General features: G+C 36.9%; 1 protein-coding gene across 1 annotated transcript in view; it reads left to right on the forward strand.

Annotated features, from left to right (window-relative positions):
* Positions 1–19,885, forward strand: part of LOC127878897 (pleiotropic regulator 1-like) — a 31,675-nt gene extending 11,790 nt beyond the window's left edge. Inside the window, exons 6-14 of the mRNA XM_052425429.1 lie at positions 116–211; positions 628–720; positions 6,718–6,867; positions 7,993–8,094; positions 9,232–9,324; positions 10,356–10,474; positions 12,387–12,526; positions 18,618–18,811; positions 19,519–19,885. Of these exons, the coding sequence (XP_052281389.1) occupies positions 116–211; positions 628–720; positions 6,718–6,867; positions 7,993–8,094; positions 9,232–9,324; positions 10,356–10,474; positions 12,387–12,526; positions 18,618–18,811; positions 19,519–19,578 (1,047 nt within the window). The 3' untranslated portion in view covers positions 19,579–19,885. The remainder of the gene's footprint in view (positions 1–115; positions 212–627; positions 721–6,717; positions 6,868–7,992; positions 8,095–9,231; positions 9,325–10,355; positions 10,475–12,386; positions 12,527–18,617; positions 18,812–19,518) is intronic.
* The last annotated feature ends 265 nt before the right edge of the window (positions 19,886–20,150 follow it).

The following is a 20,150-nucleotide window of genomic DNA, read 5'->3' on the forward strand; positions in this document are numbered from 1 at the left end:
TTAATTTGACTCTTTGTCTTTAATTTTCCTGAGTTTTTAAAACTCATGCATGCATTTACAAACTCTGAGCTATGTTTCAAATTAAAACCCTGTTGTTATCATGTGTTTATTTCAGGCGTTGGTAACTATTGGCTCTCAGCAAGCCTTGGTACCAAAGAAGGCTCCAACCATGCCAAAACCCGACTGGCATCCACCATGGAAACTCTACAGGGTCAGTGCTCATGTTGATGATTAAGCCGTAATGTGTCGTCCCTGATAAGCCTGTACAAACTGCAGAAGGCTGCTTTATTGGTTGCTAAAACATTTTTTTCTTTGTAAAATCATAAGCAGTGTGTTGATTCTGTTCTTAATGCCAAAACTGTAATTCTGAAGAGAGCACTTATATAATATTGAAATTGTAATGGTAAAACTGCTTATTATATTTTTCATAAGCTTCTTTTTATTGATTTTACTCTGTTTTCAGTGTTTTAATAATTGTTTTAGGCATGTGATTCTATTATCTTAACCTATGCGCATAAACTTAATGAACCTATTCCTTAACGCTGTATTTTCCTGAAGCACTGTTTATCCCCCAATGTGTTATGTTGACACAGCAGTCTTGATGGCACAAATTGTTCCACTTGACAGGTAATCAGTGGCCACCTGGGCTGGGTGAGATGTATTGCAGTGGAGCCAGGCAATGAGTGGTTTGTGACAGGTGCAGGGGACAGAGTCATTAAGGTTTGTTTGAGTGTCCTATAGTAAGAAGTCAAGAAATTCAGCTCTTTTTTTCATCCCCCCCCCCCCTCCCTGTTCTCAAAATCCATTGATAAGTGGGCTGATAGAAGATATAATAGACAGGGATATGATAATTTCTGGTGGACCGATACATTAAGTGCATTTACCTATTGTGAAGTCTGACAGTTGTTAAAGTTGGCTTATAAGTGTTTATTTTGAGTGATGTCAATAATCACTGTATATCACCATATCAGTCTCATTGTCCACAAATATGTAGAATACAAATAGTGACTAGTGTACAGGGATACAAACATATTAATAAAATATTTTTTTCTGGTCTAGTCATTGTCTTGTCATGATGGCTCGTTGTCCCCTACCGGTGAAACCGGAGGGGACTTATGGTTTGCGCTCAGTCAGTCAGTCCGTCTGTCAGTCTGTCTGTCTGTCTGTCTGTCAGTCTGTCACACTTTTCTTGATCCTGAGATAACTTTTAAAGTTCTTCATATTTTTTCATGAAACTTGAAACATGGATAGATGGCAATATGGAGATTATGCACATCATTTAATTTTGTTCCTAGGTCAAGAATTCTGGTTGCTATGGCAACAAATATATATATGTAAATCTGACAATGGTGGAGTTTCACCAGTAGGGGACAATATTGCTTGGCAATCTCTTGTTTAAAATGTTCTATGATTTTTGATGCATACAAGTTTTCACTTTTTCATTAAAATATCAGTTCACAGTTTCATTAAAAGCTTTAACATGTTGAACCTAAAAAATGCTTTAAAATGTGTAGAAAAGGTACTCTACATAGTTGATTAATAGTTGTTGAAAATTGTAATCCATATTACTGTTTTTAGCTCACTTGAGTGCAAAGTGCTGAAGGTGAGGTATTGTGATTGCCGTAAGTGTCCAGCATAATGCGTTTGCGTTGTCAACTTTGTTCTTATTACCACTCTGGAGACAATTTTTTAATCCAATCTTGATTAAACTTAGTCAGAAGGATTATCTGGACATTATCCAGGCCAAGTTCCAATCTGGTTTACCTGCTTTTAAAAATAAGGACTACAGATGAGATCATAGAATAATTGTGCTACCTCCTTGGGGCCACATTTATCACTCAATTTTTATAACATTTGATCAGAATGTTTAGCTGGACAATTCCTATGCTGAGTTCGAATCTGGGCCATGTGCCTGCAACAACTAGGTCACCAACCCATATCTTAAGAGGCCACATTTATGACTCAACTTGATAAAACTTGGTCAGGATCTTTGCTTATCTTGCCTGGATTCATGTGCTTCCAAAACCAAGGTTTTATCTTTGGAAAATCTTGTTACCCCTTGGCCACATTTATTATGCAATCTCGATTAAACTTGATGTTCATCGCAACAGTGTCGTGGTAGAGTTAAAATTTTGATGATGTGTTCCAAAAGTAAGGAAGCAGTGTCAAGTCTAAGTAAAACACACAAATAACTCATACCAACACTGTAGAGGCCATATTTATGACTCTGTAGTCAACTTGAGCAGAATGTTTATCTCGACAATTTCAAAGCAGTGATTAACTTGGGTCTGAGTAGAGTCAAAAACTATCTTACCAGGTGAAATCTTTGAAATTTGATGTCTCTTGAACTGAGGTGAGCACTTTAGGGCCATCATGGACCTCTAATTTAATTGATATTTAACCAGGTTTTCCGAAGGAAAAAACTGGTTATTAGATTGGCGAATGCGGGCGGGCTGGCTGGCTGGCTGGCGGGCTGGCGGGCGGGCGGAACAAGCTTGTCCGGGCCATAACTATGTCGTTCATTGTCAGATTTTAAAATCATTTGGCACATTTGTTCACCATCATTGGACGGTGTGTCGCGCGAAATAATTACGTCGATATCTCCAAGGTCAAGGTCACACTTTGAGTTCAAAGGTCAAAAATGGCCATAAATGAGCTTGTCCTGGCCATAACTATGTCATTCATTGTGAGATTTTAAAATCATTTGGCACATTTGTTCACCATCATGGGACGGTGTGTCGCACGAAAGAATCACGTCAATATCTCCAATGTCAAGGTCGCCACGACTAAAAATAGATTATTTTTTTTAACTAACTTACAAAGGGGGTTAATTTTGTTTGTTCATTTCAAAAGTTCAGTTTGAGTTTTCTCCCTTTATCAGATTTTTTTCACAATGAAAACCTGGTTTTGTGACAATTTTGTCCCTTGTTTTTATTTGATGTGGATAATGGATCAATTTACTGTTCTCAATCAACTGATATATTTCATATTATGCCAAATTGCTGAACACCCCATTATTCCTAAACTTTTTTTTTAATTTTTATGCTCCCGAAAAATTTCAGGGAGCATATAGTTGCCAGTTTGAAGTTCCTTCCGTACTTCCTTCCGTCACACTTTTGTTACCGTTTCTCATAGCACCTTCAAAACTTTACCGATCTCTTTCATATTTGGCATGTAGGTACCTTGCATGGACCTCTACCTTTTGATGAGGTTTGAGGTTACTGGGGTCAAGGTCACAGAGGCTAATAATAGATTTTAGGTGGTTATTAACACATAGATTGACAAAGCGCATCATCGGGGAGCATCCATCAGTTTCACTGATATTCTTATTTGTTTTGGCAAACAAATATGTTTCATAATACAGGCTGTCAAGCGGTCATACTTTTTCCTACTTTTTCCTACTATTTCCTACTTTTTCATCAGGATCCTACTTTTTCCTATTTTTTTACCAAATCTTCCTACTATTCCTACTTTTTCATTTTCAATGGAGAATATATTTTTTTAAAGAGTTTATTTAGTAAACTTGCAGGATGAATGAATCTATGGCATGACTGTATCCCTGTTAATGTGCATTCATCTAGATGAGACCTGACAACCCATGCTGACTGTCTGCTAGCACCTCTTCAGGAGCATAAATATTTATTTCTTATGTAACTTTTAAAATTATTGACAAGTTTTTTTTTTAAGTAACAATAGTGCCTTGTTTACTTCCTTAGCATTTGTACACTGCAGACTTCACTACCTTACACAGTTCCCAGTGATGCAAGAGCTGAGGGAACCCATTGTTTATTCCAGTTTTATTTTGTTTCCATTGACAACAATTTGACCAAACCTTATGCATGTTTACATGATATTGCTGTTTGGAATGTAGAGATATAGAGATACATGTATTGTATATGAGTGGTTATGTAATATGGAATTTATTACACAAGTTATTGGAAAAAAGATAAAACTGATGCTTTGCCGAGTTTTCATCATTTACAAATATAATGTAATAAATTCTGTATTACATGACAACGGATATGATGTTCTATTGATATCATAGGAACATCATGTTTAGTAATTAAAGATAAATGCACAGAGCCTAAATGCCCTGATACATTTTTATGCTCCCGGTAGGGTGGCATATTGCAGTTGTACTGTCAGTCCGTTTGTCTGTCTGTCTGTGTGTGTGTGTCCGTCCGAAAACTTTAATATGGGCCATAACTTTTGCAATATTGAAGATAGCAACTTGATATTTGGCATGCATGTGTATCTCATGAAGCTGCACATTTTGAGTGGTGAAAGGTGAAGGTCATCTTTCAAGGTCAAAAGTTAAAAAATACAATCCAAGGGAAGAAATAAGCTTTAAAAGGGAGATAATTTCTAAACCTGCCAAATGATATATTGAAATTTTATTTCAAAGCTGCGCAATAGTGGGCATTGTGTTTCGGACAAACACAATTCTTGTCTAATGATGTCATAGCTAGTGAGGTAACTTCAAGGTGTTAAAGCGAGGTATTAAAATTATTAAACGGCATTATTACACTCCCGCAAAGTCATCAATAATGTAAAAGCCATTATTTGAAACTGGAATAAACAATGTAGTGCAACTGTTTCATTGCCCAATCAATGCTGTCATAAAAGATGTCAGGTGATAAGGTCCTATCTCCAGTTGCATAATCTGCTCTGCAATGACCAGTCATTTTGAATGTAACTTAAGTCATTATAACTGCACCCTATTGTCAATTTAAAGGTTTCACAATGTAGTTGTAGCAGAGCATTTACACTGCTTTATATACTAGTATTAATCTTGTACAACAAGTTGGTGTATCACTAAATAAATTTGGTCTTCTGCTTAAGGATATAACATGCACAATATAATTACCATTTTTATATCGATACACAGAAGACCTCTAACCACTTATTTGATAATACACCAAAATGAACAGCATCTAATTACATGTATACTTCTTTATCAGGGTAGCTTTGCTTGAAACTTAATTATCATAGATACACTATAAGTGCTAAAATTCCTAGTGGGAAAACAAAGTTTAACCCTTCATGGATGGAGAAGTTTGACAACAGTGGAAAAACACTGGGATCATGGTGCAAGAGAGATACCGGCAATGAGTTTGCAAGATATTGTACTGTCTGAATGAAGTCCTTCTTGTAGTAATTCTGGTGCTAATCAACTTATAAGTCATGCAGATGGATAAAAACACAAGGAAAACATGAAAAACATGCATGATAATTCACAAAAGCGTTTGTTTGGAAGTGCCCAAAAGCCAAGCAGCTCTCAGGGTTGTGGGGATAAATCTATCTGTATGCAAGTACATCCATCACACAAGGAACAGGTACAAAAGGCTGAAATCTTCTGGGCCCTTAAGGTAGCTTCAAGTGGGTATCCATACAGAACATGTGATGGCACTCCTGCTCTGTTTCAAGCTATGTTTCCTGGACCTGTGTCTAAAAAATAAGTTTTATGTATTCCTACTTTTGAGGGAAAAGTTCCTACTTTTTCCTACTTTTCTTGCAAAAGTAGTTCCTATTTTTTCCTACTTTTTGAAAAAAGGTCACTTGACAGCCTGCATAATAGTGATAATATTAATAAGAATTATAATAATAAATAAATAGTTCTGATACAGTATTATACTGATATAATAACAATAATGATAATATTAATAAGTATAATATTGTTTAAAGTTTTATTATGCTCCCCCGAAAATTTTTTTGGGGGGAGCATATAGTCTCCGCTTCGTCTGTCCGTGCGTGTGTCCGTCAGTGCACAATTTTTGTCCGGGCTATTTCTCAGCAACTTAAATGACCGGAATTCAATGAAACTTTATGGGAAGCTTCACTACCAAGAGGAGATGTGCATATTATCAGCGTGTTCTGGTCGGATGATTTTTCACAGAGTTATGGCCCTTTGAAATTTTCTATAAAAAAACGATTGTCCCCCCAACTACTGTGCCCTCAAGACGTTTCCTTTTATCTGAATATATAGTGCAATATTGTGACAAAAAAAACTTTTGGGAGCATCACCCTTCTCCGACAGTTTCTTGTTTGATTAAGTTATATTAAATAAAATAACATTTAAACACTGTGAACCATTTTTAAGTAATAGGTAAGTTAAAATAATTTTAGTAAGTATATTAATCATGATTTTTCTGATATCATTTCTGAGATATTCAAAACTTTAGATATTAAAAACCTCAACCAGATCGATGCACATCATACATTGTCAAACTATAAGAGGACACCTATTTCTTTCCAATGACAAAGTTTAAATTTTTACCGTTGATATTGATCAAAATATATATATATATATCCCTCAGTTATCAGCTGTTAACAAACTAGCAGATGTAGTTTTGAGAAACTCAGCTTTTGTTATTTACTCAACTGTCTACTTAGTGTCGGGAACTAGGCTCAAGTAAGTAGTTTGACCCTTTTTCTGGGAAAAAGTATTGCATATGCATAAAGTGTTGTTACTGGATTAACCTGTGCAGTTCGCAAAGGCAAATCAGGTACAACACTCTGCTTTTAAATTGGATATTCATTTAGATTAGATCTCCTTTAAACAATTACTTCCCTAAATTTGGAAAGTGTCTTCCTGATTTTCCTGTGCAGACAGCTCAGACTAATCTAGGACAACACTTTACACACATGAATTAAACCCCATTTTTTCCAAAGCGAGGCAAAAATAATATTTTGTCAAAGCTATGCATTGTGTTGTAGATCTGGGACCTGGCGTCAGGCACCCTGAAGCTTTCCCTCACAGGTCACATCAGCGCAGTAAGGGGTGTGTGTGTGAGTCCACGCCAGCCATATCTGTTCTCTTGTGGAGAGGACAAGAAGGTCATGTGCTGGGACCTTGAACAAAACAAGGTATATCTAGTGAGGTTGGGACCTTGATCAAAACAAGGTATATCTAGTGAGGTAATGTGCTGGGACCTTGAACAAAACAAGGTATATCTAGTGAGGTAATGTGCTGGGACCTTGAACAAAACAAGGTATATCTAGTGAGGACATGTGCTGGGACCTTGAACATAACAATGTATATCTAGTGAGGTAATGTGCTGGGACCTTGAACAAAACAAGGTATATCTAGTGAGGTAATGTGCTGGGACCTTGAACAAAACAAGGTACATCTAGTGAGGTAATGTGCTGGGACCTTGAACATCACAAGGTATATCTAGTGAGGTAATGTGCTGGGACCTTGAACAAAACAAGGTACATCTAGTGAGATAATGTGCTGGGACATTGAACAAAACAAGGTACATCTAGTGAGATAATGTGCTGGGACCTTGAACAAAACAAGGTACATCTAGTGAGATAATGTGCTGGGACATTGAACAAAACAAGGTACATCTAGTGAGATAATGTGCTGGGACATTGAACAAAACAAGGTACATCTAGTGAGATAATGTGCTGGGACATTGAACAAAACAAGGTACATTTAGTGAGGCTCTTTTTGGGAAAACTGTGCTTAATGCCTGTGCATAAAGTGTTGTCCCTGTTCAGCTTGTGTAGTCCATAGGCTAATCAGGGACAACACTTTCGACAGTTATTGAATTTTTTTTTGTGCATGCATTTAGTCCAGTTTTCCCAAAATGCAGCTCTAGATTGAGGTTAAAAGAAGTAAAGCTCATCCTTTTCCTTTAATAACACATTAACACTTTATGAGAAAGACTTAACATTTTTATTACTGCAAACATGATGTTTCGTATTTTGGCTTTTAAGTTATTCAGTGATATTTAATGTTTTTAAGAATTAAGACAGATATTGATAGATAAGTTAGAGTGCCAGATATTTGCTTGCTTTGAATTGTTTCCTGTACTTATTCTTAGTTATGCTTGAGCTTTTCAAATTACCTCAGATTTGTTTAAAAACAAGGCTTTTTGACTATAATTTAAATATGCATTGGATTATGCTTGGATATAATGTTTGGATTAAAAACAAGTATAAACTAATCGATAAATTATTGATTAAAAACTTCACTATATTTTCCAGGTGATCCGAAACTACCATGGTCATCTGAGTGCCGTCTACTCCATAGACATCCACCCCACCATTGACATCATCGCCTCATGTGGTAGAGATGGCACATGTAGGGTAGGTTCTTACAGTCCTTTAATGTATCTCAATGTGAAAACATATGGTAATCTGAAATACTTGTATATTACTAGCCTTAATTCATACTTACTGGCTAGTCAACGGCAAATTGGTACTTAAATGAGCCTTGTTCTGAGAAAACTGGGCTTAATGTATGTGCATAGTGTCATTCCAGATTAGCCTGTGCAGTTTGCAAAGGCTTATCAGGGAAGACACTTTCCGCATTAACTCGATTTTCGGTAAAGAGGGACTTCCTTGAAACTAAAAATACCATAAAAGCAGAAAGTGTTGTCCTGGATTAGCCTGTGCAGACTGCACAGGCTAATCTGGGACGACACTTTACGCACATGCATTAAGCCCAGATTTCTCAGAACGAGGCTCATATATTTGAGCCCCACTCGGAGAAAACTATGCACATTGCATGTGCATTAAGTGATGTCCCATATTACCATAATTAATTATGCAGTCCGCTAAGGCTAATTATCAACTTCACTGTTCACCTAGATTGAATGTTTGTTTAGTAGAGACTTCCTTAATTTAAAAAATCCATTAAAGCAAAAAGTGTTGTCCCTGATTAGCCTGTGTGATTTGCAGATACTTATCTTCGACAATACTCTACACACATGCATTAAGCCCTGTTTTCCCGGATATTTCACAGCTCAAATAGCTGGCCATGCGGACTAGTATTCTTACACTTTTTCCTGGAATTCATGCAGTGTCACTGGCTGTTCCAGGGCAGACAGACTAATTTATGGAGAGAATGAATTAGTGAATCTTTATTTTGTATTTTTTATGTACCCCACAACTATAGTGGGGGACATATTTATTTGCCCTATCCGTTGGTTTGTTTGTTTGTTTGCCCCAACTTTAACATTTTGCCATTACTTTTGCAATATTTAAGATAGCAACTTAATATTTGGCATGCATGTGTATCTCATGGAGCTGCACGTTTTGAGTGGTAAAAGGTCATGGTCATCCTTCAAGGTCAAAGGTAAAAAAAAACAAATCCAAGGGAAGTAATAATCTTTAAAGGGAGATAATTATCTGAACCTGCCAAATGATTTAAAAAAATCAAAGCGACGCAGTAGGGACATAGTGTTTCTGACAAACTCATTTCTTGTTTACTTTTGAATTCAGATCTGGGACATGCGTACAAAGGCCTGTGTTCACACATTGACAGGGCACACAAACACAGTTGCCGAGGTGAAATGTCAGGCCGCAGAACCACAGGTATGAATGGAAACTTTTATGGGTTAAATATATGCTAGTATTTTGTTTGAATAAGGTTGTCTCAAAATAGTATAAATTTTCACACAAATGTTTCTAATTTCTTCCTGTAAGTAATACATTAAAAAATCCTGGTTCTTTGATTAGGGAATGGGGGGAGGGCTGGTGGGGTAATGTGTGACATTCAAAATGTGGTTTCCAGTCCATAGCTTTAGTTTGTATAGACCAATCTAGATGAAGCTATAGACATAGCAAGTTTTCTTTAAGACCTAGCTTGGGCTTGTTTTAGTGAACTAAGTGAGGATGATGTTCTTTGGGCAGTTTAGAAATAAAATACAAACTACACATCAGGGCTATAGATAACAAGCGTATTTGCGTTAATACGCAATTAAATTGACAAAAAAAGTAATTAAATTCAAAATAAAGTGTACAAAAACGCAAATACAAATTTGATAATGTAATTCCCATTAAAAGAACTTGTGTCACTAAACGTAATTCTTACGAACAACTGGCGTTTTTTTTAGACTTTATTTTTGGTACAAAAATGTATCGGATAGTTAATATGCCGTCCTATGAAGAAAGGAAGGCATGCTTTCCAGCAGTTATCAATCTTTGGGGTATTATTTCTACTTTCATTTTCAAGGTATTCAACTCAAAATGATCCGAAAACGGGGTGCATCGCTTTGAATATCCATAACTTCATCAATTGTGCAGCGATTTTCACAAATTGGTCTTATTCAACGCAAAAATGAATGAACTTTGATCAGAAATTCAGTAATTGTTTGTTGTTATTTATAGGTGCCTTTTTAAATTCCATTTGTATAAATAATATAGTAACCTTAGTAGATTTGTATTATATTATTAAGATTACCTTCCCTCTATTTGCAGATTATCTCCCTCTAAACTGACGGATAACATCCCCCATATGTGCAGACAATGCTGGCAGATTACCTCCCCTCTATTTGTAGATTACCTCCCCTATATTTTCAGATTACCTTCCCGATATTTGCAAATTACCTCCCCTGTATTTGCAGATTCTCACTGGCAGCCATGACTGCACAGTTCGGCTGTGGGACCTGGCAGCAGGCAAGTCTCGAGTGACACTCACCAATCATAAGAAGAGTGTGAGGGCCCTGTGTATCCACCCAACACAGTAGGTCATGTTTGTGGGTCCATACTCAAAAAAGTTGTCAAATAATACATTTTTGTAGAAATGACCCCTGCACTCAGAAAATCAGGCTTAATTCATATGCAAAAAGTGTAGTCCCGGATGAGCTCAAGCAGTTTGTGCAGGCTAACCTGGGACAACACATGCATTAAGCCTGGTTTCCTAAAGCAAGTCTTAAATACATTGAATTCTCATATTGCTATGTTGGAACAAAAAAATGTCTGTCTTTATCAAATAGAAACACAGACAAAGCTATTACAAAAAGATAACTTCTGTTACTATTTAATAACAATAATGAAATAATTGTTCATTTGAAAAAATAAAGGAACATCTATTTTTAGCTCGACTATTATATATAAAATATATAGTGGATCTATCCTACTCACCTCGGCGTTAGCGTTAGCGTGCAAATGTTAAAGTTTTCGTACTACCCCAAATATTTTCATTGTGCCTTGACATATTGCTTTCATATTTTGCATACTTGTTTACCAACATCACCCCAACCTATAAACAAGAGCAGACAACTCTATCAAGCATTTTTGTCATAATTATGGCCCCTTTTCCACTTACAATATGCAGCAAATGTTAAAGTTTGCGTACTACCCCAACTATTTTCAATGTCCCTTGACATATTGCTTTCATATTTTGCATACTTGTTAACCATAATAACCCCAACCTATAAACAAGAGCATACAACTGTATCAAGCATTTTGACAGAATTATTGCCCCTTTTATACTTAGAATATGCATATTATTGATAAATCAATGTTAAAGTTTGCATACTACCCCAAATTATATTTCCTATATCCTTTGACATATTTCTTTTATATTTTGCATACTTGTTTACCAACATTACCCCAACTTATAAACAAGAGCATACATGTACCACTGTATCAAGCATTTTGACATACTTATGGCCCCTTTTACACTTATATAATTTAACATTTTGCTTAAATTGCCATAACTTCTTTATTTGTGATCACATTTTATTATTACTTTGACAAAACAACACTTACCTGAATACCACAATGGATTCCACCCAAACAATACCCCACACCCCTACCCAGAATCCCTTCCCCCCCCCCCCCCCCCCAACCTGCCCCCCCAAATTATTTATTTTTTTAAACTTCATCTTATAAATTACCACACCCCATATTATACCCCCCTCTCATCCCCCCCAACCCTCCTAAAAAAAATTTTTTTTGAAACATCATCTAATAAATTACCACACCCCACATTAAACCCCCCTCTCATCCCCCCCCCCCCCCCCCAAAAGAAAATAAATATTTGTTTTCCTTTTTTTTGGAAAGATCGTCTAATAAATTATTGAATATGAATAATTTCCCCATGATGGCTTACGTTATACTGTCAAGCACTCGAATAGTGGAGCGCGCTGTCCTCTGACAGCTCTTGTTATTTATTCTCTATATTGGAAGTTAGTTATAAACTGATGTTTTTGATTTATGATTTTTTAATATAAATGATTTCCAATCAAACAAAAAAAAATCAATTTTCTTTTAAAACGTGCAATGTTCTGTTCAACAAATGTGTATGGCTTCTTTTCTTGGAACAGTTTGAAGACTGTCCACTGTTTGTTTTGTAACAAAAATTTACCAGTAGAATACTTAATTGATGCACTTTTCCATGTTGAGTGCTCAGTTTTATTCCTTGTCATGTTGATCTAAATGTTTTGCTCTCCCAAGTGATTAATTGGTCATGGAAACATTCCTTGAAGATTTTACTACTTGAACATTCTATAGTTTGCTTCAAGCATTAGTTGCCCACTCCACTGATTGCATTATGAAATCCGCATACACCATACGGCAGAACACTAACAAGACCTGCCTTAGGATTTCATCATAAAACTTTGATGCATATGCACGTGTTTTCCCGACAGATACACTTTTGCCTCGGGCTCGCCAGACAACATCAAGCAGTGGAAGTTCCCGGATGGCAATTTCCTCCAGAACCTGTCTGGCCACAACGCAATCATCAACAGCCTCGCCCTCAACTCTGACAATGTCCTGGTCTCAGCAGGTAACCCAACAATTGTATACTAGCAACTCCCATGATTGTGTTTCTTTGTGACTTAAATTTGAAACTATTTGAGTCTTGCTGTGGGAAATCTGGGCTTATTGCGTGTCGTTATATATAGGCCTTTATATATAGGCCTGTCAGTCTGCGCAGGCTTATCAGGGACTACACTTTCAGCTATAATACAATTTTTACCTATACTATTATATATGAAATATATATAGTGGAGCTATCCTACTCACCCCGGCATCGACGTTCCTGTGTGCGCGAGCGTTTGAATGTTTAAGTTTGAGTACCACCTAAAATATTTTCTATATCCCTTTACATATTGCTTTAATATTTTGCATACTTCTTTACCAACATGACCCCAATCTATAAACAAGAGCAGACAACTGTATCAAGCGTTTTGTAAGAATTATGGCTCCCTTTTCACTTATGCATATTATTAATAAATCCATGTTAAAGTTTGCAAACCACCTCAAATATTTTCTATGTACCTTGTAAATTGTAATATTGCTTTAATATTTCGCATACTTTACCAGCATGACCCCAATCTATAAACAACAGCAGACAACTGTATCAAGCATTTTGTAAGAATTATGTTCCCTTTTTAAACAGGTTTTTAACCAGGTTTACCGAAGGAAAAAACTGGTTATTAGATTGGCGAATGCGGGCGGGCGGGCGGGCTGGCTGGCTGGCTGGCTGGCTGGCTGGCTGGCTGGCTGGCGGGCTGGCGGGCGGGCGGAACAAGCTTGTCCGGGCCATAACTTTGTCGTTCATTGTGAGATTTTAAAATCATTTGGCACATTTGTTAACCATAGACGGTGTGTCGCGCGAAAAAATTACGTCAATATCTCCAAAGTCAAGGTCACACTTTGAGTTCAAAGGTAAAAAATAGCCATAAATGAGCTTGTCTGGGCTATAACTATGTCATTCATTATGAGATTTTAAAATCATTTGGCACATTTGTTCACCATCATGGGACGGTGTGTCGCACGAAAGAATCACGTCAATATCTCCAATGTCAAGGTCGCCACGACTAAAAATAGATTTTTTTTAAAACAAACTTACAAAGGGGGTTAATTTTGTTTGTTCATTTCAAAAGTTCAGTTTGAGTTGTCTCCCTTTATCAGATTTTTTTTTTCACAATGAAAACCTGATTTTGTGACAATTTTGTCCCTTGTTATACTTAGAAAATTGAACATTTCGTTAAGTTTTGTGTTTTGGTCCATTTTACTCCTTAAGTATCATAGCTATTGCTTTCAGACTTTGAAAACTCGCTAACTATCTTAAGGTGACTGTACAGGGCAAGTTGCATACCTCTGGTTGGCATTTTGTCGGAATTATGGCCCTTTTTTGGCTTAGTAACTTTGAATATTTTGTTACATTTTCTGTTTACATGGACTTCTAAAGTATCAAGGCGATAGCTTTCAAACTTCAAATACTTTCTTACCATCATGAGGGTACTGTACCTGGCAAGTTGAATTTGACCTTGACCATTGAATGACCTTGACTCCTGAGATAAAATTAATAAATTAATAAATTTTGCTTAAATTGCCATAACTTCTTTACTTATGATCAGATTTGATTCATACTTTGACAAAATAACACTTACCTGACATACCACAATGGACTTCACCCAAACCATCCCCCACCCCAGACACCCCAGACCCCCCCCCCCTCCATGAAATTTTTTTTTTCCTTTTTTTTCTTATTTTTGAAAGATCATCTAATAAATGACCACACCCCCACATTATACTCCTTTCTCCACCCCCCACCCCCACCTCCCCCCAACCAAAAAGACATTATCTTTTTATATCCCCACAAACAAAGTGTCCGCTCTCTAATTCAAGTACTTTTCATCCGATCTTCACCAAACTTGGTCAGAAGTTGTATCTACATGATGTCTAGGCCAAGTTTGAACATGGGCCTTGCCGGGTCAAAAACTAGGTCACGGAGTCACTTAGTGCGTTTTAAACATTCAGCATGTTGTCAGCTCTCTTATTCAAGTAGTTTTCATCCGATCTTCACCAAACTTGGTCAGAAGTTGTATCTAGATGATCTTAAGGCCAAGTTCGAACATGGGCCTTTACGGATCAAAAACTAGGTCACGGGGTCACTTAGTGCGTTTTTTTTCACATTCAGCATGGTGTCCTCTCTCTTATTAAAGTAGTTTTCATCCGATCTTCACCAAACTTGGTCAGAAGTTTGATCTAGATGATCTGAAGGCCAAGTTTGAACATGGGCCATGCCAGATCAAAAACTAAGACACAGGGTCACTTAGTATGTTTTACACATTGAGCATGGTGTCTGCTCTCTATTTCAAGTAGTTTAAATCCGATCTTCACCACACTTGGTCAGAAGTTGTAACTAGATGATGTGTAGGTCAAGTTCAAACATGGGCCATGCCGGGTCAAAAACTAGGTCACGGGGTCACTTAGTGTGTTTTAAACCTGACCATGTTGTCCGCTCTCTAATTCAAGTAGTTTTTATCCAATCTTCACCAAAATTGGTCAGAAGTTGTATCTTGATAATATCTAGGGCAAGTTTGTATATGGGTCATGCCAGGTCAAAAACAAGGTCACGGGGTCACTAAGTGCGTTTTAAACATCACAATGTTGTTTGCTCTCTAATTAAAGTGGTTTTTATCCAATCTTCATCAAACTTGGTCACAAGTTGTATCTAGATGATGTCTAGGTCAATTCGAATACTGGTCATGCCGGGTCAAAATCTAGGTCACAGGGTATCTTAGTGCATTTTAAACCTCACCATATTGTCGGCTCTCTAATTCAAGTAGTTTTCATCCAATCCTCACCAAACTTGGTCACAAGTTTTATCTAAATGATCTCTAGGACAAGTTTGAACATGGGCCATTCCGGGCCTAAAACTAGGTCACGGGGTCACTTAATGCGTTTTTAGCTCATCTATTTTTTGAAAAAAAATTATGAGCTATTGTCATCACCTTGGCGTCGGCGTCTGCGTCGGCGTCCGGTTAAGTTTTGCGTTTAGGTCCACTTTTCTCAGAAAGTATCAATGCTATTGCATTCAAACTTGGTACACTTACTTACTATCATGAGAGGACTGGGCAGGCAAAGTTAGATAACTCTGGCATGCATTTTGACAGAATTATGTGCCCTTTTTATACTTAGAAAATTGAAAATTTTGGTTAAGTTTTGTGTTTAGGTCCATTTTATTCCTTAAGTATCAAAGCTATTGCTTTCATACTTGCAACACTTAGTTACTATCATATGGGGACTGTGCAGGCAAAGTAATGTAACTCTGACTGGCATTTTGACAGAATTATGTGCCCTTTTTATACTTAGAAAATTGAAAATTTGGTTAAGTTTTGTGTTTAGGTTCACTTTATTCCTATCGTATCAAAGCTATTGCTTTCATACTTGCAACACTTATTAAATATCATAAGGGGACTGTGCAGGCAAAGTTATGTAACTCTGACTGGCATTTGGACGGAATTATGGGCCCTTCATACTTAGAAAATTTAAAATTTGGTTAAGTTTTGTGTTTTGGTCCACTTTACCCCTAAAGTATCATAGATATTGCTTTCATACTTGGAACACTCGCAAACTATCATAAGGGTACAGTAAAAGGACAAGTTGCATAACTCTGGTTGTCATTTTTATGGAATTATGGCCCTTTTTTGACTTAGTAACTTTGAATATATGGTTAAATTTTGTGTTTCGATCCACTTTACTTCTTAACTATCAAGGCTATTGCTTTCAAACTTCAAATACTTTCATGCTATCATGAGGTTACTGTACCTGGCAATTTGAATTTTACCTTGACCTTTGAATGACCTTGACTCTCAAGGTCAAATTATTAAATTTTGCTAAAATTGCCATAACTTCTTTATTTATGATTAGATTTGATTGATACTTTGACAAAACTACTCTTACCTGACATACCACAATAGACTCCAGCCAAACCATCCGCCGTGCCCTCCCCCCCCCCGAATCCCCCCTATTTTATTTTTTTAATCATCTCACAAATGACCACCACACCCTCACACTATACCCCCCCCCCCCCACCCCTGCCCCCCCCCCCCCCCAAAAAAATTATGTTATTTTTTAAACGGTTAAAAAACACAAATATTTATTTTTATTATTTTATGTTTGAAATACCGTCCAAGCATCGTACCCAAGAATCCCCCCCACCCCCACCCCCCCCCCCCCCCCGATTTTTTATTTTTTTTGCATTTTTGGAAAATAATGTAATAAATGTCCACACCCCCACACTATACACCCCTCTTCACTCCACCCCTCCCTCCTTTGTGATTGAAAATGAGAGTCCCTTCACCTTTAAAAAGAAAATAGATGAGCGGTCTGCACCCGCAAGGCGGTGCTCTTGTTTAACATTCAGCATGGTGTCCGCTCTCTAATTCAAGTAGTTTACATCTGATCTTCACCAAACTTGGTCAGAAGTTTTATGGAGATGATCTTAAAGCCAAGTTAGAACATGAGCCTTTCTGGGTCAAAAACTAGGTCAAGGGATCACTTAGTGCAAATTAAAAATTGAGCAGGGTTTCCGCTGTTTTTTGTGAAGACAACATGCAAAATATTATGTGTCAATGCGGCATGTGGGGGTATTCGTCACGTCTGTGACAAAGCTCTATTTTTTTTAAATATGGTTTAAAACAAAATATATATTTATTTATTTTATTTTTGAAGGACCGTCCAGCCATCCAACCCAAGCTATAATTGCTATCAAACTTAAAATATAATTTGTTTGTTTTATGTCTTTACAAATTCTTAATAGATTTTGGAAAATATACCTGAACTCAGAATCGTCTATTAGGTACAACTTCTTTAAAACATAAGAGTTAAATATGTTTCAATTATGGTCCTTTTCCACTTAGAATATGACTATATTACCTTGACCTTATTGAATGTGAACAATTTCCCCATGATGGCTTTTGTTATACTATCAAGCACTCAAATAGTCGAGCGCGCTGTCTTCTGACAGCTCATGTTTTTATTATAGGAGTTTTTTTCTTAACGCAAATTTAGTTTAGGATGATAATGTTGTTCTTTATACTGCACAGGCTAATGTGGGACGACGCTTAACACACATGCATTAAGCCCCATTTTTCCAGAGCCAGAGCCAGGCTCAGTTTAATGGTTTAAGGTATACATTTTACAGAGCTAAAAAAAGATTGTTATTTGTGTAAATAATAATTGAAATATCACAAATAGCCATTACAAATTTTAAGTAAGTGTTTCTGTTGGGTTCTATATGAAACATGTCTCTAGAAGCCTTCAGGGTGGTTTTTAAAGGATTGCAATTATTTATTTTAATGTGCCTGTTTTGTAACTGATGAGGTTGTTCTTATCATTAAAGCAGTTCCTCAGGTGCTTTTGAAAATTATCTTTAATGGGTTAGCTCTCAAGTATTTTAGTGAGTCTTTGGGGATTGTGTTTGTATTGAGGCCTGACTCTGGATTTTGCAATATTAATATTTGAATTTATTGACTGAATATTGAAAGATGCATGTTTTCAACATGAAAGGATTGTGCTCTGTGCATTACACCTTCTGGCTGAGGTCTTCTGTGTCCTTTTTTCAATTTTCTAATTAGAAAATTAGTCCTGTTGTCTCCATCTGTGAGTAATAATTTGTTAGGCAATACCTTAATGTTGACATTGACCTTCATTGATGAAGCCTTTATGGCAGATTTGACAATCTAATTTATGACTTGACTGATGTAAAATTCACCTCTGGCAATGTATTATGCATGTCTGGCACGTATGGAATTCTTTTTTGCAAAACATGTGGCATTGTACTGTTGTAAAGCTCATTCATCAGGGACAAGATGCAATAACCTTATGTGTAACTGGTTTAACAGGTCATTCATTCCAACCCAGTTTGGTTTATTTGTGTCTTTGATATCCAGAACAGCCAGTTTGGTTTAGATGTGACTTTGATATCCAAAAACAGTAGGAAACTGAACATAAGTATATATGAGTATCACTCTGGGAAAACAGGGCTTAATGCATGTCCGTTTAAAGGAAGTCTCTTCAAAGCAAAAATCAAGTTTAGTCTGAGAGGACAGTTTACGCACATGCATAAATGTCAATTACAGCTGACAACGGGTCCATGTATTTCTGGGACTGGAAGACCGGATACAACTTTCAACGTATGCAGGCTGCAGTCCAGCCAGGCTCTATAGACTCTGAGGCGGGAATCTTCGCCATGACCTTTGACCACAGCAACACGAGGCTGATAACTGCAGAGGCTGACAAGACTATCAAGATCTACAAGGAGGATGACACTGCAGTATGTAGCATTGATGCATTGATAGGCTGCAAAACAGTGTACACCCTCTGTAAAATAGTCAGCAATACACTTATTTTCTAAACAATCTGTAATAATGACATTTAATTTATTAGTTTTTTTCACAGGATGATGTCCTTTTTTTTTACGATTCAAACACCATGATCATACTTTATTCTGTTGTAGTCGTTTATTCTAAAAAGGTATCAAAGTACTTGATTGGGTGAATTTTTTAATCATCTAGCATAGCTTTGATTTGCCACTATAATTAAATCCTTTGATTTGCCACTATAATTAAATCAATACAATTGTGTAAGGAAACATTTGACTTATCTATCTGTCTATCATAGAATGGTATACTTGATACATTTTCCTTTCCTTATTCATTCAGAATAATATCCAAGCAGTTAGGAATACATTTTATTTCTACATTTCTTCTCTTGATTAACAGAGCTTAATGTATGTGTGTTAAGTTTCGTCCCAGATTAGCTTGTGCAGTCTGCGCAGACTTGTCATGGACAACAATTTTGGCTTTTATGGAACTTTTTGTATAGAGAAAGTCTCTTCTAAACGAAATTCTAGTCGAGGTGGAAATTGCAGACTGCACAGGCTAATCTAAGAAGACACTGTACACAAATGCATTAAGCCCTGGTTTACCAAATGCAGCTCCTCATACTTGTGTTCACAACATATTAACAATTGTCTTGCAGACTGAGGAGACACATCCACTGAACTGGCGACCAGACATCGTGAAGAAGAAACGATACTAACAGACTATATCCATCTGTGCGTTGGTGTTGTTTTATAAACATTGACACCAAGTACTAACAGACTATATCCATCTGTGCATTGGTGTTGTTTTATAAACATTGACACTAAGTGTGCAGATCATTAACATTGTATTTCATATACAACATAAATCTGTAATAAAATCATAAAAACGATTGCAGACTGCAACGAGAGCAGCAGCCCAGGTGCCTCTATGCGAGTAGTATGTTTAATCAAGAAGTCTCAATTTTGAATTTGTTCAATTTTAAAACCTTTGTGCATATGCGGTAATAAAGTGTTTTCTTAATAGATTAATTAAAGTGCCTTGTCTCGCTCGTGCAGGCAAAAGTTACAATCGGCAACCTTTTACCTCAGCAAACGAATTGGGACAGTGGGGATCTACAAAACGGCGATTGCCTCGGTGGTATACTGTCCTAAGCAGATGTGAGAGTAACTGTTGGGTCCTGTATGCGCACATAAGGCCACTATTTTGAACATCGCTGATGTCAGTGCGACATTACAGATGTCAACACAAAGGCAATACTGCGCTGGCACCAGCCGCCATGTGTCTAGT

The sequence above is a fragment of the Dreissena polymorpha genome, chromosome 4, assembly GCF_020536995.1.
Source record: "Dreissena polymorpha isolate Duluth1 chromosome 4, UMN_Dpol_1.0, whole genome shotgun sequence".
NCBI classification, from domain to species: domain Eukaryota; kingdom Metazoa; phylum Mollusca; class Bivalvia; order Myida; family Dreissenidae; genus Dreissena; species Dreissena polymorpha.